This window comes from Rhinolophus hipposideros (assembly GCF_964194185.1).
Source record: "Rhinolophus hipposideros genome assembly, chromosome: 10".
In the NCBI taxonomy this organism is placed as follows: domain Eukaryota; kingdom Metazoa; phylum Chordata; class Mammalia; order Chiroptera; family Rhinolophidae; genus Rhinolophus; species Rhinolophus hipposideros.
The window spans coordinates 64,001,035-64,026,092 of NC_138056.1; the positions used below are offsets into that span (position 1 = coordinate 64,001,035).

Sequence of the window (25,058 nt, forward strand, 5' to 3'; positions counted from 1 at the left end):
GTTAGGTATAAAATCTACAGAGATTTTGAGTGGTCTGCCCCAATCCTATATGTTCCGTAAGCTGTGTTATTTTAGTGATTTTGCAGAATACTACTTTTTATTTAAAGCACATAAACAGTATTATAGCAGAGATGTTTGTGTTGATTTTCCTTCTCCCTTCCATCTGACCTTTGCATTAATCTTCATTTCATGGAACCAAAGTCTTTGGCCTGGACCAGGGTAAGACCTAGAAATGACAGAAGAGACTTCGGGCAGACATGTGCTGTGACTGTTTCTTCATACTGTCTCTCATCTGGACTAGTCAATAGAGTCCTGACTGATCTCCGCTTCTATTTGTGACCCCAAATGTCCCGTTATTCACATAACATCCCGAGTAAACATTTTAAAATGAAAATCAGAAGATATCTTTGTTTTAAAAATCCTGAAATCATTTTGTGGGATTTTTAGGATTGAGCAAAATGAGTAACTATGTTGATATAGTTGGGAGCTTGGGGGGTCTCACTGTAAAAGAGGGAAGATGCAAACATGGAATGGGGGGAAGGCAAGGAAGAAACCAGAGATGTGGAATTGGAATTGGAAAGTGGAGTATAAACACACACACGCGCACTCGCGCGCGCACACACCCGCATCAATTTCCTAGCTGTGTCTACCGAAAGGGCCTGGGAGCAGTGACATCCCATAGTAATGAATGCACCTAGCATCTAGATCTTGGTTTTAAAATTTTATTACTCACTGAAAGGAACAGAGGACTCCTTGGAGAAATGGCGAATCGCAGGGCGAGGGCAGAGAAGGTACAAAATAATCCCAAACCATCTTGTGCCAGGAAGTAAGGCAGAGAGGAGCATGTCAGAAGGACCCAGGAGCTAGTTTGACTGAAACATTGTGAGCATCAAGATGAATGATATTAATGGCTGATAAATACTGAAAAACAAAAGACTATACGAGTCCATATTGATCCTAAGAAAAGAAGTCAATGCTGGAAAGGGGAAGTTCCTTTTTATAATAAAATGCCAACTCATAAATGTAGAGGGAAGGATAAAGTTGAAAAATCTTCATTTTGCAACCACAGTTGAAGTGTTTGATTCCCTACTGGGTCAGAGTTTGTTGGGGAACAGAATACTTACAGTCTCAGAGGGTCTCCCCACAGACCATTTATTTCACAGGAAAAAGGCACTTTTATAGCAGAGACCTGGCAGCCAGCACCTTAACCAACTGATCGGCACAGGTGACGTCACCTGTCATCGTGACAGGTGCTTCCGGGGTATCCTGTGGAGAAACCCACATCCTTCTATGGCTTTCCTGCCAGTGATACAGAACCTGGATCGGAGAGCAAAGAAACAGACACACACCAAACAGAGGGCCTGTGTTCTTCACACGTTAGGGTGGAGAATGACAGAGAAAGGCTGAGGAACCCTTCCAGGATAAGGTATTAGGTTGGTGCAAAAGTAATTGCGGTTCTTGCAATTTTTTTTTTTTTTAACCTTGTAAACCCCAATTATTTTTGCACCAATCTAATAACTAGAGACATGACAACTAAATGCAGAGGGTGGTGTGGGATTGGATCCTGATTAGAGGGGGTGAAAAAAGTTGCTTCAAAAGATAGTTTGGGAAATCTGAACATAGATTGCAGGATCAGATCAGATTTTTTTCTAATTTTGTAATTGCATTGGGTTATATAAGAGAAGTCTTGTTCTTAGAAAATATGCACTTCTGAGAGTAAAGGGTCGCGATCCCTGCAACTTACTCTCAAGTGGATCAGAAAAAAAAAAGAATGTATATATCACATATACATATGTATAGAGAGAGGAATGTTGACAATGGTTGACTCTAAGTTCCAGAGTGTATGGGATTTCATTGTAATAGTCTTTTTTTATGACAATGTATTTTATGTAGGTTTACAAATTTTATGTTTTCCTTTCAGTTTTATTGACATATAATTGACATATAACATTGTTTAAGTTATACAACATCATGATTTGATATATGTATTTATTGTGAAATGATTACCACAATAACTCTAGTTAACATCCATCACCTCACATAGTTACAATTTTGTGTGAGTGTGGTGAGAACTTTTAATATCTACTCTCAGCAGCTTTCAAATACACAATCCAGTATTGTTGCCTTTAGTCACCACGCTGTACATCACATCCCCAGGACGTGTTTATCTTAGAACTGGAAGTCTGTGACTTTTGACCACCTTCACTCATTTCCCCCACATCCCCCCTCCCACCTCTGGCAACCATCAATCTGTTCTGTTTCTGTGAATTATGTGTTGTTAGATAAAATTTGTAAGTGATTTGGTTTTCTCTCTCTGCCTTGTTTTATTTACCACAGTGCCCTCATGCTCCATCCATATTGACTCAAATGGCAGGATTTCCTTCTTTTTTTATGGCTGAATATCATTGTACTATTCTTCAAACATTTTTGTAGGTCTGAAAAAAATTTGAAATAAAATGTTTAAAAAAGAGATGACATAACTACAGCAAAATGTCAATATTGCTTTTAACTCCAAGATGTCTGTTATTTTCTATAATTTTCTGTATGTTTTAATCTCAGAGGACAACTTTTTTTTAATAAAATAATATTTTAAATACATCAAGTAATTTTTTGCATTCTTTACTAAACATTGAGATTTCATATGCCTTTTTCCCCTGATGCCCAGGTTATGAAAATATGATTCACTGGACAATTCTCCCGTTTTATATTGGATTTATACAAGTTCTTTTGTGTGGTTTAGCCTTCTGGGTGTACTGAGGGAATGGACTCTCCACCACAGGAAAGAAACCTCTCAAACCACTACTTAGTTCTCTAGTCTCTTCTTCTGGGTATAATCTGCCTTCAGGGTTCTTGGGGGCTGTGGTCTCAGTCAGCTTTCTTTTCACTTCTCCTCTGGCATATAGCAGCCATATCATATTCTGTTGTTTATGCCGTCGTTCTTCATTGAATTAAACCAACCTTGTAGATTCCACATGAGACTCACCAGCTTGGTTATATGTTCCCTTCAGCCGTGTGTACCATGTGGTACAGTGGTCACACATCTTGTTCTATGTGGTGTATACAGGCTGTATTCCCCAACAGTCGTGAGAGCATTGTGCACTGAGGGGTCCTTTGTCTAATGTGTTAGAACCCAAAGGGGAAAACCATTAATTCCAAAATGCCAAACATTTACAGTGTATTACTCTGTACAGTGTGGGTGGGTAGGAAGTGTCTGGGGACTTCTGGGAACTTGTTTAGAAAATAACATTTGACTCTGCCCATCTTAGCAGAGCGGCAGATGTTAGCCCTGATTGAGTTCTCTTTAAAAGCCCGGCTTAGCTGTTAAAGAGGACAAAAGAGACCTGATGAGTCAACTTCATTTGAAGGAAAAGAAAACTGTCATTTCAGTTCAGTTTTGTTTTGTTTGAGCTACAGAGAGTACTTATATTTTTGCACTGGTTTAAAACTCATGCGTGCCTTGGGGTCATTTCCTGCAAAGCAAAAGTGAAGGCAGTAATGGACAATTTGGGATTTCCAGAATGTATTTATTTGCTCATGTTTGAGGCTAGAGATGGGTCTGGGTTGAAGTCTGCTGGAAAGGTGAAAAGGGAGGAATTTGGCTTTTTTAAATTTTATTTATTTAAAGACCTAATTGGCTTTATTGAATGATTAGTGAACCAGGCAGCATCCCATCTAGTAAACAGAAAGGTATCCCTTGGCTTTTCTTTAGAAAGAGAAGTTATTCTGAGGTTCTTGGAATTTTACTGTATTTTATGATAGTTGGGAGCCCTGAGTATTTGGCAAGAAAGGACCTTTAAGCAGATCCTTTGGGTCATTTGGTTTTATTATTTTGGACCAAAATACTTTAAAGAGATTCAGACCCATTTCATCCTTGTGAGTGCTTATTACTGGTCTGTATTTTTGTGTTTTGTTTTGATTTTAATTTTTATTAGGGAATATTTTTTTTTTATTGGGTAAGTGTGTTTTTCCAGGACCCATCAGCTCCGAGTCAAGTCATTTTTTTCAATCTAGTTGTGGAGGGCGCAGCTCACTGGCCCATATGGGAATCGAACCGGCGACCTTGGTGTTATGAGCACTGCGCTCTAACCAACTGAGCCAACCAGCTGCCCTCTGTGTTTATTTTTAGGAGCTGACCATTGCCCATCTCTTTCTAGTCACACGTTAAGATCCTCTTTATGTAATTATTCTGATTGAACTTTATGTAATTATTCTGATAATAGTTTTGAATTTGGGGGGCAGCCTTAAAATATAACCAGAACTTTCAAGCTCAGTACTTTATAGCTTATGTTATGACCTACCTGAATCCCATAGATGTGTGTATATATGTGAATTGCGTGTGTGTGTATATAAGTTACCCTAAGTGAATTAGAACTGATTTTTTGTTTGGCAAAATGAAAACACTTTGTATAAATACTATATATAGATAGTAATGGTTATAATTCCAATAATCATTATTAAACACTGTTTTCCCTTAATACCTCAGAACAGCAACCCCAGGATTTACTGTTCCCCTCAAAGAAACTCTCCTGTCTCCTTCCCTCTTATTCCACCACCTCTGACTCAACTTTCTTCGATAACCTGTGCTCTTTGCCTCCTCTCATGTGTGGAAGGTAAAGATGGAGACACAGGTTGATGTCCCGGCTCTACAACCCACTAGGCATGAGATCTCAGTGCCTCACTTTCCTTATCTTTAAAATGGGGGTAAAAATACACAGCAAGGGATAGTTTCCTTTGCTTGCCTTCTGCTGCCCCTTCAGTCTCTTCAGGGTGTCAGTTGTTTCAGCTTAGAATCTCTTCCATTTGAAAGTTCCTCTAAAGTCCTTCCAGCCATTGAGCTAAATCTTTCTATTTGTGTTTTATTTTTGTTAAACTTGTGGCTTTGATGAGTTTCCTTAACTCCTCGGGAGGCCTGATTCCTATGCCACCCCACAGTTGCACGTAGCATTTAAATGCAGAAGCAAGAAGGGAAACTTATTCCCACACAGCACCCTGGGAGGGAGGATGGATGTGTTTATCAGAAGGCGCAGGGGGCTTGCTCAGAACTCACTGCCCTTCAGAAGTGAATTAGTAATGCATAAGAATGAAAAGAGCTTATTAAAAAGAGAGGGACAGTAGCAAACTAGGCCAAAGCGCCACTTTGTGAGGTTGGACTGAGAAGAGAGAGCCTTGCAGGAGCTGTACTGGTGCCACTGACAAACCCCTGCGCAGGCTTGCCCATCCCAGCCCGGTCCTGTCTCCCCTCAGGACGTGTTGCCCTCTGGTTCTCCACCAGCTACTTCTACTGCAGCCACAGAGTACAGACAGGTCTAAGCTGTGCCAAGGGCTGCCTGGGCTTCCAGTCAGGATAAAGGTGTGACTCACGCCCTGGGCTCCAGGCCAAGGCAGAGGCTGGAGGAGATCTCTGTGGTTGAGTCACTTACTTCGCAGATGTTGTGTCTCCTTCCACAGGGCCCATGAGCACACGTTTCCTCCTTGTGATCTTTCATTGAATCTGGCCAGACACACATAAATGTAAAGCCCACGGCTCCCTCCGCACTCTTGGCCAGTTGAAAGTAGTGTTCTGTGTTCCTAGTATAAACCTGAAACTCGTTTCTTGCTTTCTGTACAGTTATGAGAGGCAGTGCATCTCTCTCTCACTGAAGTTCCTCACTAGAAATCAGGGGAAGCATTCAGCCAACACTCAACAGAGTGGGGCGGGCAGAGCATGGGACTCTGCCCTGAGAATGGCCCTGGGTCAGGATGGCCGCAGGTCAGGGGGCTCTGTTTTCTCAGCTGCTAAATGGGACAGTGATATCTTACAGGGATAGTCGAACATTGAGAAAGTATTTATGATAGTATTTTTGAGACCTTTAGAGGGCCAGATAGGTGTTATTTATTCAATACAGGGTGCTGTGTGAAGCTGAGAGAGAGGAGAGAGAGAAAGAGACAGAGACAGAGAGAGAGAGAGAGAGAGAGAGAGAATCGAGAGAGAGAGAATCGAGAGAGAGAGAGAGAGAGAGAGAGAGAGAGAGAGAGAGAGAGAGGCTCTCCACCCTGCTGGCCAAGAGTTAATCTTACTAGAGGAGATAAGAATGTGCATGTTCAAACATGTGTGAAGGCAATTATCTGCATTTCTCCAATGGCTTTAAAGGGCTCTGGGAGCTCAGTAGGGACGAAGCTTCCTGGAGAGGGTGAAATTCGAGGAATCAGTAATGTACCGTGTTTCTCTGAAAATAAGACCTAGCCGGACAATCAGCTCTAATGCGTCTTTTGGAGCAAAAATTAATATAAGACCCGGTATTATATTTTATATTTATTATTTTATATTATATTTATTATATTGTATTATACTATATTATATTTATTATATTATATTTATTATACCCGGTCTTATAGTAAAATAAAACTGGGTCTCATATTAATTTTTGCTCCAAAAGACGCATTAGAGCTGATTGTCCGGCTAGGCTTATTTTCGAGGAAACACGGTAGTTAGATTTAGCTCGTTTGCAGTTTAACTCACCACATAACTCGCTATCTAGCCACCTGTAATTAGACTTAGTTTGCTGTTAGATCCAGCCTAATAGCTGTTTTCTCTTTGTTTCTCCTCTCACTGATTAATTTAAGAACTCTGTGTAGTCCCTTTCTCAAGACTACCCATACCTCGTTAATCCATTTAATTAGCAGAATCCTAATCTGGAAATGGCAATTTCTTAATCCTCAGGTGCCCAGACATCGGAATCCATTTTGCAACTCCCTTGCAGTTTTCTGGTGACACTTAAAGCCCCAGGCCACAGTGGCTGGGTCCAGAATCTGGAGGTAACGTTATCTTAAAACAGACCAGACCCCAGGAAGCGATGTCAGCCCTCAGACCTGCCTGACTGAGTCCCCCTTACCTATATAAGAAAAAGCTAATCTAAAGATCAACGCAGTTGTCTCCTTGAGACTCTGTCCCCAGCAGACTCTCTGCCGGCACCTTTCTTTTTAAATAAACTTCCTAACTTCTATTCCTTTTGAGTCTTGTGAATTCCTTCACATTCTACGAACGACCGGGGATTATTCTACACCAAGAGAAAGAACGTTTATTATGAGTTCAACACATCCTCAGTGTCTGTCTCTCTAGACTCAGTTATATTTCCTTTCTTCCTCTTTTGCAAAAGCTTTGCTATAAAAAGTGTGGTTATTTATGCTCCAACAGTTTCTCCTACTGCCTCGCGGAGGCCCCTGAGGTTCCCACACAGAAGCGAAGCACATTTCCCTCTAAAAGAATGTTACTACATGTCAGCTATATGCACTAAGAGGATATACCTAAGGAACATATGGGCCAGACAGGTGTTTATGAAATCCTAACAGCATTGTCCATTTTCATGAGAAAGTATTTGGGCAGATGTTACCAAGCCAGCCCCTTGCCAGAAACCATCCATTTAAACTCAGGCCTGCCTGTCCTTTTTGTGTCTCTGTCATCATGCCCAGTACGTTTTGGTGGGTGGGACCCCCTAGGAAGCATTTGACCAAGTCCTGCTAATACAAGAGCAATGTGACATTAGCCTCACGTTCCAGTGCTGTCCTGACTGCTCTATTTTTATAAAATGTAAGAACTCAAGTTTAATGGGATAAGAGAGTTGGAAGGGAATCTTGAAATTTCCTTACCTATCCCCAACTCATATTTAAGTCCTTCATCGCTGGCAAGAACTTACCCTATTGCAGGACACTCTCTGGTGGCATGTGACTATTCACACTGATCTCCAAGTGCTCTTGCTGGGAAGCCCTTTCTGGATTTCTGTGGGCATAAAGGCACCTGATGAAGAAGAGGGGGTGCTCAGGGCCTTGCCTGTTGTACCCCTCCCACCACAAGAATCTACTCTCTGGACAACATCCCCATCACTGCCCTCTCCTGCCACAAGTATAAAGGCCACCGCCTGTCCAGAGGAAGGTGACCCTTTGAGGCTTTTTATGTCCCAGGGTCTAGCGAAGTCCAGATCTGGGTCTTCCTACTATCTCCATCATCTCTCTATAGGGTGGGAAGAGAGGATGAATAGAATCTGCTAGTTATTTCATATAGAAGAATGTAAGACTTACCAAGCAACTACGGGGAACCAGGCACTCTACTAAGAATAGACATGAAGCCAGTGAAGCATTGTTAGATAGTGGCAGGGCTAGGACTCAAACACGGCTTTGGCCAGCTCCTTTTGGAGATCTGTGGCTTTGGAAGGTTAAGTGACCTGAGGTCACCCAGCTGTGAGTTGCAGAGTTAGGTTTAAATACAACTAACATCAGAGCCCAAGCACTCAGCACTCTCACACGGTGTAGAATGTGCAGGAGAGTGTGCCTGCTCTCGGCCTCAGCAGCTGATACCTAAGTCACACACACACACACACACACACACACACACACACACACACTTCTGTATGTGATTGATAGGACAGGGAAGCTGGGCTACCAGGAGAGGCTCAGTGCCAGGTGCTCTGCCTGCTGCTGAGGAGGGGAACACAGCATCAGCCCTGCACCCCAAAAGTCTCATTGGCTCATTTCCCACATGGTCTGTATGAGTCAGGAGCACACAGGCACTTGAGAGCATGAAGAGTCTTCCAGGCAGTAAGTAACGGTAGCATTTGCTGGATGATGTAGTCCTCAGTTTGCAGAGGAGAAAAGCAAGTTCCAGAGCTCCTTCCCAGAAGAGCAAGTTCCCAGCAGAGCCTGGAGCGGGACCCAGCTCTCCCAATTCCCCATTTTAGTGCCCATCTCCCTATCTGGAGGTTTGCCACCTTAAGCATCTGCCTTCCAAATGGAAACTGCTTGGGCTGCAGTTTTAGTCTGTGCCTTTTTTCTTAGAGGAGATGGAAAACTGCTGATTTGTCAGCCAGTGAAGTATTACCAAATGTTCCATCCACCTTCTCTTTCTCAGGCTCGAAGTTCTTTGTTTCTTTGTTCTAAAAAGACTCCTTTTGGGGTGGCCAGTTAGCTCATTTGATTAGAGCGTAGTGCTAATAACACCACTGTTGCCGGTTTGATCCCCGCGTGGGCCACTGTGAGCTGCGCCCTCCTTGAAAAAATAATAATAATAAATAAATAAAGGGACTCCTTTTCTACTCCAGTTGTCAGCACTGACTCTCCTCCTCCCTGGCCCTTCCCCACCCTATAATCCCCCTCCCTTCTCTCAATCCTCACCCCAAAGGAAACCAACTCTATGCATGTTTCCTTTGTTTATTTTTGGCTCTGGTTCTTTTCCTGCTCACTCTTTCTTTCTATGGTAGTTTCACTTCTTTCAGGACTTTTTCCCCCAACTGAGCCCAAGCTGCTATCATGACCCGTGTTGACCCCAAAACTCTCAAGTATTCAGCTTTACTACAAACTTGGGTGTTTGGTTTCAGTTCTGTCCCCAGTTTTGTCAAGGTACTTTGTGACTTAGCTAACACTTAAAAACCCAAGGCAGGGAGAGAGAGATGGGTGGGGCGGAAAGGGTCTAGATACTGTGCTCTCATTTATTTGGAATGGTCTGTTTTTGCTTTTCAGGTACACAAATAAGCTGCTTTTCCCCAAGTTCTTTCTCCTGGCGTCAGGCTGCCTTCGTGGATTCTTACTGTTGGGCTGCCGTTCAGCAGAGGGCTGTCTTACAGGGCGATTCTGGAATCCTTCCACTGTGGCTTCATAAGGTAACTGGGACATCTTCGGATCTCACCTCTTTGCTTTATAGACGAACTGAGATCCAGAGAGTCTGTGCCAATTCATGGCCACACAGATAGGTATGGCCAACCGGGGCTGTAACTCTGATCATATAACTGTAGCACTTTGAACTCCAAAGGAACCTCAGAGATTACTTGGTCCAGCACCTTCATTTAACAGATGGGGAAACTGAGGCACACTTTGGATTTTAGCTCCATAATGGTAGGCACCTCATGTGTCCACGTCACCTTTTTACCTTTAATGCCCAACAGAGTGTCTGGACTCAGACACTCTGAGGCACTGGGTTCTCAGTGCATTTTGAATGCCTGAATGAGCATTGTTACATAGTGGCAGGGCTAGGACTCAAACAGAGCTTTGGCCAGCTCCTTTTTCACCATACACAGGGTCTCTTGGAAAAAGTAAGGACCAACATAGAGTTAATTTGCGTCTAGCCAGTGTGTTGTTGGAGCATCGAGAAGCCCAGCGATGACTCCTTCTGAGGGTGTCGGTTGTAGCACAGCTTTCGGAATGGATTCCTTTGCTTTCTGATGGGTCCAGATACGACAGGGAAGAAACTACCCAGGAGACACCAGTGTCCTACAGGGAATTGGTAGAGGTCAAGAGCTCTGTGGTTGGAGGAGTGGTGGAGGTGAGGGGGGCAAAGAGGCTGGGCAGTGCAGAACTTGGGCCAGAGTTGGCAAGTTTGCGTAAGAGCATGTTCTCTGAATAATGAAGTGGCTCCATCAGGTCCCCTCTGTGCTTATGAAAGTAGGGCTTTGTTGCAGCTGGTCATTATTTTCAACCACTGGCTCTTTTGTTCATCATGAAAATAGAACGTTTGTGTATCTTCTGGTATACTCCTCCATTGAGGAAAACGTGTATTTCAGCTTCTGAAAAGCCTAAGGTTAAAGTTGGTTTGATTCTCCCCTGCCTTGGCCTGTTGCCAAACACAATCATCATCCTTCTTTTTTAAAAGAACAGCTTAAGTCCTTTGCTATGAGTCAGGCCTCTCCCCCTCATGTTTATTCATTATGTGCCATTAGGCACAGTGACGCCCTACAGTAATTCCTTTCTTCTTTTGGGTTGGACTTTTCTCTTTGACATTCAGCCTTAGCGGTAGTTGGGTCCTCATCAACTTTGTATGGCTTAGTAGCCAGGGCAACAAATAATAAGGATTTTCAGTATGGAAGGGCACGGTTTGAAAAATTGAACAGCTTTGTTTGCAAATGTAAATCCACGCTGTTGTACTTAAAATCCATTTGTTGTAATGCTCTCATGAGAATGGAGAGTTGTAATAAGCCACTGGGCTGGGCATTGATGGTTCCACAGAAGAAGAATGTATAGTTTGGGCTTGTCCTTACGTTAGAGAGGTTGGAGATTGCGAAACCTTTAGAGCAGAAAAGAATTCAACGATTTTGATCCGGATGCATTTTATATGGAAGGATAAGAGCACCCTGAGAAGTGAAGCCCAGGAGCCACAGGACTAGTTGCTGGCGATGGGACTAGAGTCAGGTCCTTGCGCTCCCATTGTCCCTGCAGGGGAGGAGGGAAAATCTTGTAGAGCAGTGTAAGCAGGCAAGCCTTAGGTTTTGGGTGTGAGATACCCAAGATCGGAGGGGTGCTCCAACATTGAGAGGCATTGGCAGAGGAGACAGAGAGCTGGGGGTTGTAGGGAAAATGAGAAGGGTATGCTGCACAAATGAAAGACCGGATATCCTGTAAAGAAGGCCTGTGTCAATATAACAACCTGTCAAATGCTGCCCCGAGGGACTGTGACTTAGGTGAATTCTTTACTTGGCTGGTGTCATGGGTTCAATTGTGTCCCTGGAAAGACATGTTGAAACCCTACCTCCTTGTTCCCTAGAATGTGACTTTATTTGGAAATAGGGTTGTCGCAGATGTAATTGGTTAAGATGAAGTCACACTGGAGTAGGGTGGACCCCTAATCCCACACAACTGGTGTCCTTATAAGAAGAGGGAACTTTGGACACAGAGACAGAAGACAATGTGAAAACACCAGGAGGAGACGGCTGTGTGATGACAGAGGGCTACTTTGGAGTTATGCTGCCATGAGCCAAGAATGTGTGGGGCTACCAGAACTGGAAGAGGCAAGGAGGGGTCCTCCCCTAGAGACTTTGAAGGGAGCATAGACCTGCCAACACCTAGATTTTGGACTTCTAGACTTCAGAATCGTGAGAGAAAAAAATGTTCTGTTGTTTTAAGCCCCCTAACTATGGGACTTGGTTACAGCAGACCTGGAAAACCAGTGCCGTGGTTAGAGAGAATCAGGAGTCTGGCCTAATGGGAGGATTTGAGTGTTACTGTGGCTTTCTTAGCCAAGCCAGATTCTGTAATCACAGCCGCTTTATTTTCACATTGGTCTCTTTTTAAGGTTTAAAAAAAAAAAATTGTGATAAAATACACAGAACATAAAATTTACCTTTTAAGGGGCGACCAGTTGGCTCAGTAGGTTAGAGCGTGGTGTTCTTAACAACAAGGTTGCTGGTTCGATCCCCACATGGGCCACTGTGAGCTGCGCCCTCCACAACTAGATTGAAACAACTACTTGACTTGGAGCTGATGGGTCCTGGAAAAACACACTTAAAAGAAATGAAAGTTTTTAAAAAAATTTACCTTTTTAACTATTTTTAGGTGTGCAGCTCAGTGGCATTAAGTACATTCACATTGTTGTACAACCATCACCCCCATCCATCTGAATTTTTTCATCTTCCCAAACTGAAGCTCTGTACTTATTAAATGCCAACTCTTTATTTTTTCCTTCTCTGCGAGCCCCTGACAACCACCATGCTGCTTTCTGTCTCTGGATTTGCCTACTCTAGGAACCTCATATAACTGGAATCAAATAATATTTGTCCTTTGGTATCTGCCTTATTTCACTTAGCAAAATGCTTTCAAATTTCAATCATGTTATATTGCATGTATCAGGATTTCCTTCCTTCTTAAGGCTGAATAATATTTCATTCTATGTATATGCCACACTTTGTTTCTCCCTTCATCCATCAGTGGACACTTGGGCTGCTTCCACCTCTTGGCTGTTGTGAATAATCCTGCGTGAACAGAGCTGTACCTGTTCAAGGCCCTACTTTCAGTTCTTTTGAGTAGATACCCAGACGTGGGCTTACTGGATTCCTTTTCAAGTTTAGAAAGTTTTTCCTGTTGGCTGTCTTTTGGTTTCTCCACATTCAGTGGACTTGTGACTGTTAAGCTGACTGGGATCGGCTCTCCCAGGCTCCTCATTTCATAGACGGGACACTGAGGACCACAGCAGTTGATACTATGTCCAACGTCCCATGGCCAGATGGTGGGAAAACAGGTGGCCTCCTTCAGATTTCAGATAGTTTTCACATGTGAAAAGGTGCAGGTTTAATTTGTCTGGCTTCAGAAGTCTGCACTCTAACCTGTGGGTGAAAGTTATCAATTGGTGAACTTCACCTTGACAAAAAGGGGGTCTTTCCAGAAGAGCTGTCCAGCAGGGGAACCCACTGTTGACTGAGGTGGTCCTTAGTTCAGGGTGGACATGAACATGTGTGTCCTCATCCCATATCTTCATTCTTTCCCCTTGCTGCACTTCTTTCATGTAAAATCCTAGCTCCTTAGATGTTCTTGACATCTGGCTACATTACCCCACCCCTCAGTCATTCAAGACTTTGGTACGACTTCTCTATCGCAAGATAATTTGTGTGTCTTCCCAGATGACACATATGACTCACCATTCTCTGTCTTATCTCCATGGACTTTCACCTCCTTTCCACTTGTCATCCACTCTAGTGGCCACCTCGCTCAGAGTTTGTCATTACCTGGAACTAAATTAGGGCTTCTCGCTCCCTACCACCACCTCCTGCCTCTAACGCCCTCTCCCACCACTTTCAGAGAAAATGAAACCTCTGACATGAAAACATCCTCAGCTTCCTGCCATCAGACCTACCAGATGTCCCCATGGCAACGCCAGCCTTTTTCTTCCCTTTGGATAAATGGAAGAGGCCCCCTCTCCTGACCAAATGCTGGACTGTTTAGTGTCCCACTTATGGTCTAGGTACCCCCTGAGTCCTTGTTTGAAGGAACACCTCATCCCCCAGTTTTCTCCTCTGCATCTTCCACCCTTCTCTTTTCTGCATGCTCTCTTCCCGTTAACATTTTAGCAATTTGTCTCCACCAAACTGATCTTGCCCATCACCAGTGACCTCCCTGTTGCTAAATTAATTCTCACTCGCCAGGGCTACTTATCTTCTCTCTGACATCCAGTTCTGCAGATGCTGTCTTGTCTTTTGGGGCAGAGTATCCCTGGCAGACTCGTTCTCTTTTGTCCATCCCTGAGAAGTTGGGGTTCCCTTGGGGCCCTGTCCTAGGTCACTTCCTTTTCTCGTGCTTCACCCTCTCCCTGGATCATCTCATCTCCCCTTTTTCCAGCTTCCTCCCAGATGCCATCAATGCCCAGGTCTTTGTCTCGAAGCCAGCCTTCTCTCCTGAGCTCCAGATCCACATAGCTGTGTCCTAAAACTTCAACAGTTGGAGGCCATAATACCTGTGCCTCCAACACAACTCGTTCAAAGCTGAGCTCACCTTCCCCGCCTGTCCCCTCTGTGACCGCTAGTTCAGTTTATGACACACCATCCATCGGCCAGAAATTGGAGAGCCATTTTCACTCTCCTTCTCTCCATATCCTGTCAGTCACTGAGTTCCATCAGTCCTTCTTTCTTAAACGTTCTTAAATCCTTCAGCTCTGTGTCCACCCCTCTAGGGCAGTCAGGTCTGTCATTTTGCTGCATTCGTTCCTTCTCTCCTTTTGCCCATTTCCACATAATCACAGGTGATCCTTTTGGCCTGTTTGACTGTCATTTCCTTAAACGAAACCCTTCAAATACCTGTGAAACATCTCTACTTCTTTTAAAAAGCAAACCATTTTGGCTAACAAGGTTCACTTTCTCTCTGGCCCCTGTGAACCACTCCAGCTTCCCTTCTAGACCCATCTTTACCACCCCGTGTGCCCCAGGGACCCTGACTTCCCTTAGTTGTCATGTTTCTTGGCTGTCTCAAATAAACTTTGCTTGGAAGAGTCTTCCCCCTGGCAATCTTCCCTCCATCTCAAAATTGGCTAACTCCTATTGTATTATTACAGTCTCAGCTTAAATGTTATTTCCACCTAGAAGCTTCCTCTAATCCTCTAGACCTAGTACTGTTGCCAGTTTAAATTGCTTCAAGAGCCGGGTCAATGTGAAGTTTCCAGGAATAAGGCCGTAGGGCTACTGTGTGGACAGCAGACCACATACCCTGCATAAGACATTCTAAAATGGATTCTAAAAATGGGGGGGGGCTAGCCAAGCAGAGCACCTGGTGCGCCTCACTCTGGTCTATGTTGCTTGGTTATGCCTTCCCAGAGTAGCTACTCTTTTCCTGGAATCAACCTGGGATACGGTAATTACTTGCCTTAGTGCTACTTAATTGATTCTTTATTTCTAGGGCTAAGTTCCATGCAGGCAGAGACCATGCCCGTGTCTTGTTTGTCAGTGTAGCCCTGGGAGAGTGCACAGCTCATAGTGAGTGTGCAAAACACATACGAGGTCTAACAATTAAGTTCACGAACTCATCCTAGAAAAAGTGCTACGTACCTCATTGCTGAATATCACTGCTGTCACCTTCGAAGTACTCCCCTTGGGAAGCTATGCACCGACTTCAGTGCCTAGTTCACCCTTCAAAGCAATTTTGGAACTCTTTTTCTGGAATGGCCATCAGAGCTGTTGTCATATTACCTTTGATGTCCTGAATGTCATTGAAATGTCTTCCTTTCAATATTTCAATATTTGCTTTATCTGCAGTTAAAGACAGAAGTCATTGGGGGCCAGATCAGGTGAGTAGGGAGTGTGTTCCAATACAGTTATTTGTTCACTGGCTAAAAACTCCCTCACAGACAGTGCCCTGTGAGCTGGTGCATTGTCGTGATGCAAGAACCATGAATTATTGGCATAAAGTTCAGGTCATTTTCGTCTAACTTTTTCACCCAGCCTTTTCAGCACTTCCAAGTAATAGTAACATGGAAGGGATGAGAGACATGAGGTGGCTTGTACGTCCTGCTCAGAATCAGACTTATCTCTAGGAGCATTCTGACTAGCGCTCAGACTGAGGGCATGAGACGCACAGGGTTTGTGTGGACACTTCTCAATTCAGTTCTGATGCTAGAGTTTAAACCAGGAGACCCAAATCTCACCCTCCCCAAAAAGTTACTCAGTGTAATGTTTAAGTGTGTTTATCATCAGCATGGAGTTTATGGCAGTGGCATAATTAATGCTGTCATCTCTCCTCACCTACTTCTTTCATTTCTCCTTCCTCTTCCTTCTCCCTTTCTCTCCCACTCCATTTATTTTTCTGGTGGCTTCGAGTATATCTGAGTCTTTGGTGGAAATGTGGGTGCACTCAAGGAGACCGGCAGGTGGCGCTCTAGGACTTTTTGATAAAACTTTTGGGGTGTTCTGTTCTTTGTTCAAATATTTCTGAAACAGAAAAGCAGGGTTCAGGGTTTTGACTGAAAAACAGAAACAAAAAAACAACAAGGATGAGAAAATAAAATTAACAGACTTGTCAAATCTTTCTCTTAAGGAGATATACAGAAACGTAGTTGGACAGATCCTCTGAGGCTGCCAGACCAGAGATTTTCAAACCTTAGCATTATCTGTGTGAAAATACAGGATCCTGAGCCCCATCCAGACCACTGGGTAGGAATCTGTGATGTTACGGCCAAGAATATGGTTTTTATCTGCTTCTCAGGAGATTCTGATCCGAATGGCCCAGCTTGGGTTCCAGTGTAGCTACCACGCATCTAGACCAGTGTTTCCCAAACTCTGTGCACACAAATCACCTAGAGATCTTGTTGAACTATAGACACAGAGTCAGTAGGTCTGATGAGGACTTCATTCTGCATTTCTAACAAGATCCCAGGTGACACTGAAGTTGCTGATCTGGGGACCACTCTTTGACAAGTCAGAATCCAGAGCAGAGTTTGGCAAGCTCTGACATACATGCTCCATCCATGTCCAGCCAATCACCTGTTTCTGCAAATAGTTTTATTGGAACACAGCCATGCCCGTTCATTTATATACTGCCTGTGTCTGCTTTCACATATGGGAGAGCTGAATAGTTGTGACAGAGGCCATATGGCTCACAGACATTTACTGTCTGGCCCTTTGCAGGAAAATGTTTGCCCACCCCGATCTAGAGTTTTAAAGCCCTCCCACACGATCCATGGAAAGGAAACTCCCTGCCTCACAGGACACTTCATTCCTTTTTCATAAAGATCTTTCGGAAAGCTTTTCCTTGCTTCCTTGTAATTTGGTTCTAGTTCGGTTGCTGAGAGTCTTTTCCTTCTTCCACACACGAAAGCTCAGCTTCCAGCTCCAGCTCTCTCCTCATGTTAGGTCCCTCCTAGAATGTTACCCGGTACAAAGCCTGCTGCTGGGTGTCTTCGCTTGAGCACAGAAGAGAATGCATACCACTTTCTTGTCTGTCCTCTGTCGGCTGCTCATGGAATGCACTAGCCTTTCTGGGGAAGCCCTCATTCTTGACATCCGTATTTGGAATTATGTTTAAGTGGGTTACTGTCTGGACAACATGGCGCCAGGATCAAGCATCTTGTGTGCATCTTTTTGTTTCCATTCCCCAGTGCCATTTGGTCTTGGTTACCTGCTTCTTCCTCTCTGACCATTCCTTCCTGTCTCTTCAAGATTCTCTTTTTGCCCGACCCTTAAATGTTAGGGGTTTGCGTCCCTCCCTGGTCTCTTGCCTCCTCCTTCTACACATTCTTGGGTGACCTCAGCCATGCTCTTGGCTTCACCCATCTAGATGCTATAAAATCCTAAATTGGAAAGCCAGCCATATGTTCTTTCTTTTCAGTTATCTACTGTATGTCTCCACCACGATGTGCTTGACTGTAGGTATTTCTCATCTTCGTAGGTCTGCCTTCCACCTCACTCCCCTCTGCTGTGATCTGTTCCTCCTTGTTTCTTTATTTCTACTAATGCGACCACCACCCACACCTTTGCCTAAGCTAAAAACCCAGCTTTAGCCCCAGTTCTTCCTGTTTTCCATCCCTCACTTCCAAGTGGGCACTGAAATGTATGTTTCCCCCTCTATGTAGCTCTCACATCTGTCTTCCCCTCTCCCCACTGCTGCTGCCTTGTTCAATGCTTATTACTTCTCACCTCTTTGCTGCAGCAACTTCCTGCCTTGTCGCTCTCATCTCCAGTGTGTTTCCTTCTCTGCTATAGTTGTCTTTCTAAAATCAGTTTTCATCATGCCCTCCGGCAGTGGCTTCCCGTTGTGTGTACTGTGGGAAGCCAAAGGCTTCATAGTTCGGTCCCTGCTGACTCTTTGCCTGAGTTCCCGAGGACTGCTGTAATAAATTACCAGAAACTCGGTCGCTTGAAACAACAGAGATTTCTTCTCACGTAGTCCTGGAGGCGAGAATTTAGAAGTTCAGGTGTCAGCAGGGTTGGGTCCTCCTTTAGGGCTCAGGGAGCATCTCGTGTGCGCCTCTTCTAGTTTCCGGGGAGTGCCAGCCGTCCTTGGGGCACCTTGGTTCATAGATGCATTGTCACTGCCCTCTCTGCCTCTGTCTTCACACGGCTTCTCCCCTGTGTGTCTCTGTGTCTTCATATGGCCTTCTCAGAGGGGTACCAATTCCTGCATTAGGGCCCACCTAACTTAGTATGCCCTCAGCTTAACTAATTATATCTGCAAAGACTGTATTTCCAGTGTCACATTCTGAGTTTCCATGAGGTTCCATGATTTTTTTTGGAGGATGCCATTCAACCTAGGACACCTTTCCAGTCCCACCTCTGACTACTCCTCGGCTCATTCCTTTCCTTTGGTGTCCTGGATGGGTGAGAATTCACTAGGCACACAAGGAGAAAGGATACCCACAGAGGAAAGATGATGTCCGAAGGGCCACAGAGAAGGTGAAATTTGAGCTATATCTTAATATAATGATGCTTTATCTTACGTTTTTTTATGTCTTTTTTTCTTTTCTTTTTCTTTTGCCTCACTGTACTTTAAAACATAGCTCAAATGTTACCTCCTTCTTGAAGCCTTCCCTGACCTCCCCAAGGACATTTCTATTTTCTCCGTACTTAGTACCCACATATCTTGCACCCACCACTTGTATGTTTTGATTCTTTAATTATTAGCTTGTGTTCTCACTTGGCCTCTGTGGTCGAGGGGCAGACTCTTCATCTGTGGGACCATACTTCCAGCCCTCTGGCTGGCACCTGGCAGGTGCCCAGGAGATGTTTTTGAATGAATTTACCCATCTGCACCTAATTCCGTATGACGTGATCCCATACATTTGAGGGGAGGAGTCGTTCAGTCCTAATTGGACAGTTCTTTGCCTTAGATGAGGTGGAGGGGATTGAACATGGAGGGAAGTTATATCGCATCCCCTCCAACGTTCCCTCCATCAGGAGGTTCTATGATTCTAACTACAGCCCCTCCCAGAAAAAATACAATTTTTTAAGGCATATAGGCTGAAAATTGTGCAACTGCTTGGTTCCATGTTGCTTTCAGAAGCTCTATTGTCACTAGAAGAGCTCAGTGCTACCATGAACATTACACAGAACAGTACGATCACAGCTTTGAGAGATGCTAAGCACCTCACACCTAATTTGGAGGAGACAGAGCTACGAACAAAGCTGTTCCAGCAGGTACAGTCGTAAAACTCAGCGGTTTCCCCATGTTCCTTATTTGGATAAAAAAATTTTAAGCACTATAATTTAATGCTTTTTTGATTCCTATTTCAGCTGAATTGATTTTAATATTGCCTTGTGACAGATTCACTGAAAGTCACCTTTTTATTTTTGATGGGGAAACAAGGGGGTTTTAGCTGAGGAGAAAACCAGGAAATGGGGGCATTCAACTACAGTTCTAAAAGGGTGATTAAGGTACAAGGATATTTTTGGAGACAGCAAATACCCAATATGTAATACCTTTAAATGTTCCTTTTTCTAATTAAAGGAAAAAGGTACCTAACTGTTCATTGGTACTCTTTATTATACCAAGAGGGCATGTTAGAAAAATTGCCAGACTGTAAACAGACACTTTTTAATTCAGAAGAACAGTGTGAGGAAAAATGTTATTATTCAAATAGATTTGAAACAAAAGTGACATAAAAATATTTCACAAGCCCAAGTTAGAAACAATACCTTCTGTGCTTCTCGAAGAAAATGGCCTGCTCCCTTGTTATGGAAGCAGCACAAATTCTGTATCATGCAGTTTCACTTTTATATGAATGGGCACCCTTCAGAGTGGGCAAGGATTGCAGGAACACTGCTTCTCACTGCACCCAACTTGGAATTATGCAGCCAAAATTCATCTCATCACAGCAGTGTGTGTATCATTATGCGGCAGCCCTTTGCAAATTGGGTTAATAATTTTCAGAAACCCCATCCCATGTCAGAACCCCTAAGTGAGGCAGCTGTATTGGTGAGAGGGTGTGGGGACAGAGTCCCAGAGAGCAGTTTCCAGGCTCTCGGCCTCAGGTGGAAAGGTGCTGGCCATCGGCAGTAGATGGCCATCGGCTGTGACTAGCTGGCCATCAGCTGTAACCAGTTAGCCATTAGCCACTGATATAACTGCAGTGGCTACGTTGGGGGGTTGGTTGGTTGGCAGAGAGGTGGAGGATTGCAGGTCATGTAACTCCTGCTTCCTGTGTCTCCAGCCAGCCGCTGGTGAGATTATTGTGGTATGACTCCCCTATCTATGGCTCCGTGAGTGTTCCTTTTTGGCTTCACCATATCCTGTGTTCTTGTGCGGGGAGCGGGAGCTGAGACCCTGCATACAGAGGGCTTTACGAAGTTCAGAGCCATTTATGTGATTTCTCTCTTTCCTCTGGGGCAAGGATTCCTAACACAGGATCCATGATGACATCAGGGAGCTTGTGAACTGGGATAGGAAACAACATGACAGCTTTATTTTTTATGCACTTCTAACTAAAATTCTACATTAAAATATATATATTATATATACATATATATATTATATATATATATGTCGGGGGTGCCAAAAAAATGTATACCTGTGGACACTTTGGTCGGTGTTACTCAAGCAGTAGTTTGCCGTCATCAGAAGTGTCTGGATGCTGATGGTAACCACTTTGAGCACCTCTTGTCATTGCAGAAGTCAAACGTGACTTGTATTCATCTTTTGTTATTGGTATATATTGAGTATTACAATTTTAATACAGTTTTTTCCTTTCTTAAAATGTGTATGCATTTTTTTGCCACTCCCGGTACATGTGTATATATATAATATATATGTGTGTATATATACAGAGATATGTAAGCCACAATTCACAGTGGTATTAGTGTTACTTAGGATTTTGTCACACGCAGAAATCACAGATAACTTTGAATACTGTTTTCTCTTCACTACTTAGAAGTTACTATTATTAGACCATCTGTTAAGAGTCTATGAAATATGTTAATAAAGAATCACATAAAAATTGTTTTTTAATTTTAATAACTATGTATCAATATAATGCATTTCCTGTGTGAACCTATAAGAAATATTTTATGCATTTAAAAATAGTATTCTCCATGAAAAACAAGGGAAGACTCAGGAACTGTCACAGAACCAAGAAGACTAGGGAGATTCATAACTAAGTGTATGAATATCCTGGACTGGATCTTGGAACAGAAAGAAGACGATAATGGAAACACTGGAAAAGTCTGGAACTTAGCCTATAATAATGTGCCAATGATGGTTTCTTGGTCTTGACAAATGTACCATGGAAATAGAAGATGTTACCAGGGAAAACTGGATGAGGGATGCTCAAGAACATTCTGTAACCTCTTTGCAGTGTTTCTGAACATCTGAGTTTATAGTGAGAGTCCCGGTGTGGGGTCTGCTCCCTGCTCCCACAGATGTGTGGGGTGGAGGGTTTGTGTGAACTCGGGGTCATGGTGGCCTCTTCCTGTTATAATTCTGAGGAACTATGGCGAGGGAGCGAGCCAAAGGTAGAAATAAGTTTTCCAGAGAAGTGAAATAATTTGCAGTGTATTATGGTGAAAAAGGCACAACTTTGGGCTCTGGACTTCCTCCTCCTGCCCCTTGTAAAACGAAGCTATCAGTAAAGGCGTGGCCAGGGTCAGGGGACTAAGGGTAACATGCCCACTAGGTAGCCCTTTCATTGGTTTTAGTTGATATGTGTTAGTGCTTATTCCATGCCAGTCATCATGCTAAATAAGCATCATTCATAAATTATCTAATTTAATCTTCATAACACCTGTATTACGTGACCATTTCATAGATACGGAAACTGAGGGTCAGAGGCTCCATGAGCTCCCTGTCCAAGGCCACTAAGCTGAGCTTCAGTTCAGATCTTCACTGACTGTAGTTTGTGGTCCTCTGGAGTCTCCTCTCCAGGCTAAGCCTTTCCTGACTTCCCGACAGATCTGGTAAAAGGGCGCTCTTTGCTCTCTCTGATTTCTGAACCCCATCTCGTTTGTTTTGCACATACATTCACATCCGGATGCCCCTCTCGTGACACTGTTGCGCACGTGGTTGGCTTCTCCTGACTTGGAGTTATCCAACTGGAAAATGAGCGCGTTGGGCTCTCCTCAGGTCTGTCCCAGCACGGAGGTCCTCATGCTGTGATTTTTAACTGCTTATTTCAGCTGTTTGATGGGGTGATTACTGAAACCAAATATTTTTCTAATGTGTCTTGAGCATTTCTGTGTAATTCTCTCAGATCCAGAGAGGAAAAAACAAAACTAAGCAAGAGCTCTAAACCTGACCTTAAAAGCATAGCAATTAAAAAAAAGAAAAGAAAAAAGAACCCAGCAGAAGCCACTGTGACATTTACTTCTTCCTTAATTGGGATTTTGTTGAGGGATTACACTGAAGGACATGAGAGTAATTTTATTTTATTGTTTCCTTCTGTGATTGGACAGGAGACACCATGTGTCACCATGTACTTGCCACTTATTTCCAATTAAAGTCTATTAAGGACGAGGAGAAAAGTAGTTAGCGGTATCAAATATTACCCGAGCAGAGGAATTTAGCCATAAGAAGTAGTTATTAGGTAATGAGCCTGATTTCCATAAGCGCCATGGCATACACATTTGTCTCAAAATGAGAAAACTAGAGTAGTACTTAACACAGTTAGGTGACATCCATGGAGTGCCTTGGATCCCATGATTTGCTCTCTTGTTTTTCAGTTTTTCCCCTACATCCTGTTACTGGTTGCCATCCTCCTGTACCTGCCGTCCCTGTTCTGGCGTTTTGCAGCCGCTCCACATCTTTGCTCAGATTTGAAGTTCATCATGGAAGAACTTGACAAAGTTTACAACCGCGCAATTAAAGCCATTAGGAGCGCACATGGCGGACGTGACGCCGACCTGAGAGATGGTGTCTGCCCAGTTCCGGGTGCGAATGAGAACATAGGGCAAAGGTAACTTAGCCCCCAGCAGGTACCCCGTCAGGTTTCGCACTACACATCTTCTGTCCTTTCCCTGCCCATCTGGGCTTGCAAGTTCCATTGTCAGTAGATGGGAGGTAGGGGGCCGTTGTCTACCTGGCCACACTCGGTGGGAGCCAGGAAGGCCTGCTCGCCCCAAATCTCACCCCTGCCTGTATACCCCAGCACCTGGTCTCACATCAAGAGTCCTTCCCTTGTTGAGTGAAACATCACTGTCTCATGTTCTAAAATGCACTTCTGATAGAGGTAACAGGTTACGGTGCTAGTACGAGTGGGCGAGCTGGGACTTGAAGCAGGTCTGCCAGCCCAGCATCCTGAGTCCACACCCACTGAAATGTCTGCCTCCGGCCCCTTGCTTATAGCAAGCATATGTGTTCTAGTTGGGCTGGAAAATTCTTTCTTACTTTATTCTGCACACTTGAGCAGAAAATTGTAGTTTTTTTTTTTTTTAAAAAAGCAGAATAGGAACTGTCAAATTTATTTAACAAACATTCACTAGATACTCGGTATTGTTCTTAGAATTTACAAATATAACTCATTTAACTAACTAGACCTTCTTTAAAATATTAAGGGGAAAAGTGTTTTACTATTCCTTTTCCTTCTCTTATTTTTTTTAAACCTGATTTTATTCCCTAATACTCAAATGAAATTATAGGTAAAGAAGTAAGGGAGGGAGGGTATTTGAGATTTTTCAGTGTGATATTGTGGAATGTGTTGTTACATCTTTAATACTTAATGATCTTTGTAAGGGTTTAAATTATTTTTTTCTTTTTAGTTCGTGGGAGATATCTGAAAGCTACTTCAAGTACCCAATTGTGGAACAGTACTTGAAGACAAAGAAAACCTCTAAAAATTTAATTGTCAAATACATCAGCTGCCGGGTGCTAACACTCAGCATTATACTGTTAGCATGCGTCTACCTGGGCTATTACTTTAGCCTCTCCACCCTCTCGGATGAGTTTGTCTGCAACATCAAGTCGGGGATCCTGAGAAATGACAGCACCGTCCCCGATCGGATTCAGTGCAAACTCATTGCAGTCGGCGTCTTCCAGTTGCTTAGTTTTATTAACTTGGTGGTTTATGTCCTGCTGATTCCTGTGGTTGTCTACACACTGTTTATTCCATATCGACAGAAGACAGATATTCTCAAAGTGTATGAAATCCTGCCCACTTTTGATGTTCTGCGTTTCAAGTCTGAAGGGTCCAACGACTTGAGCCTCTACACTCTTTTCTTGGAGGAGAATATAAGTGAACTCAAGTCATACAGGTGTCTTAAGGTACTGGAAAATATTAAAAACAGTGGTCAGAGCACGGACCCAATGACTCTCCTGACTAACCTCGGCATGATCAAGATGGATGTTGTTGATGGCAGAAGTCTGAAGCAGCCTGAGATGATGCGAGAGGAGCAGGGGAACCAGACGGCAGAGCTCAAAGGTAGGGTTAGCTTTCAGGTATTGGCTGAGGGGAACACACAGAGCGCCTTTGCAGCCACCTTTTATGAATGATTGACAGTCTGCCCCGCCTACCATTGGGCATTAAACCATTTTCTTAGTGTGGTCTCAGGTGAAACCATTCAGTAGTGGGAGAGAGAAGGAAAGAATTGGGGCTGCTCCAAATTTCCAAAGCAGGAAAAGGTCTGTACTTGTTCTAGACTGTTCTCTCTTCTCATTCTCCTTCTGGCTCATACTCTGCCTCTTGCTCAACCATTTCTCCTTACTGTCTTTCTTGCTTATTTTTGTCTTGGTTTACTGGCTTTTCTCGCTGTACCTTTGATCCCCTTGTCTGTTATTCTGTCTCTTTCAAAAGGACTGAAAGTTTATTGATTTGATTATTGCCCTGACCTAACTTCCCTGTGCTCTGAAATTTGGCTAAGAAGCAATATCTGATAAGGTAAAGAACATGAAAGCAGATGAAAAGTTAATTCATGCAGATGGTTCCT

At 43.6% G+C, this 25,058-nt stretch overlaps 1 protein-coding gene across 1 annotated transcript in view; it reads left to right on the forward strand.

The window, feature by feature from the left end:
• PANX1 (pannexin 1) overlaps nucleotides 1–25,058 on the forward strand; it is a 45,180-nt gene that overhangs the window by 15,020 nt on the left and 5,102 nt on the right. Inside the window, exons 2-4 of the mRNA XM_081061987.1 lie at nucleotides 9,490–9,629; nucleotides 22,860–23,092; nucleotides 23,895–24,553. Coding sequence (XP_080918113.1) covers nucleotides 9,490–9,629; nucleotides 22,860–23,092; nucleotides 23,895–24,553 — 1,032 coding nt within the window. The remainder of the gene's footprint in view (nucleotides 1–9,489; nucleotides 9,630–22,859; nucleotides 23,093–23,894; nucleotides 24,554–25,058) is intronic.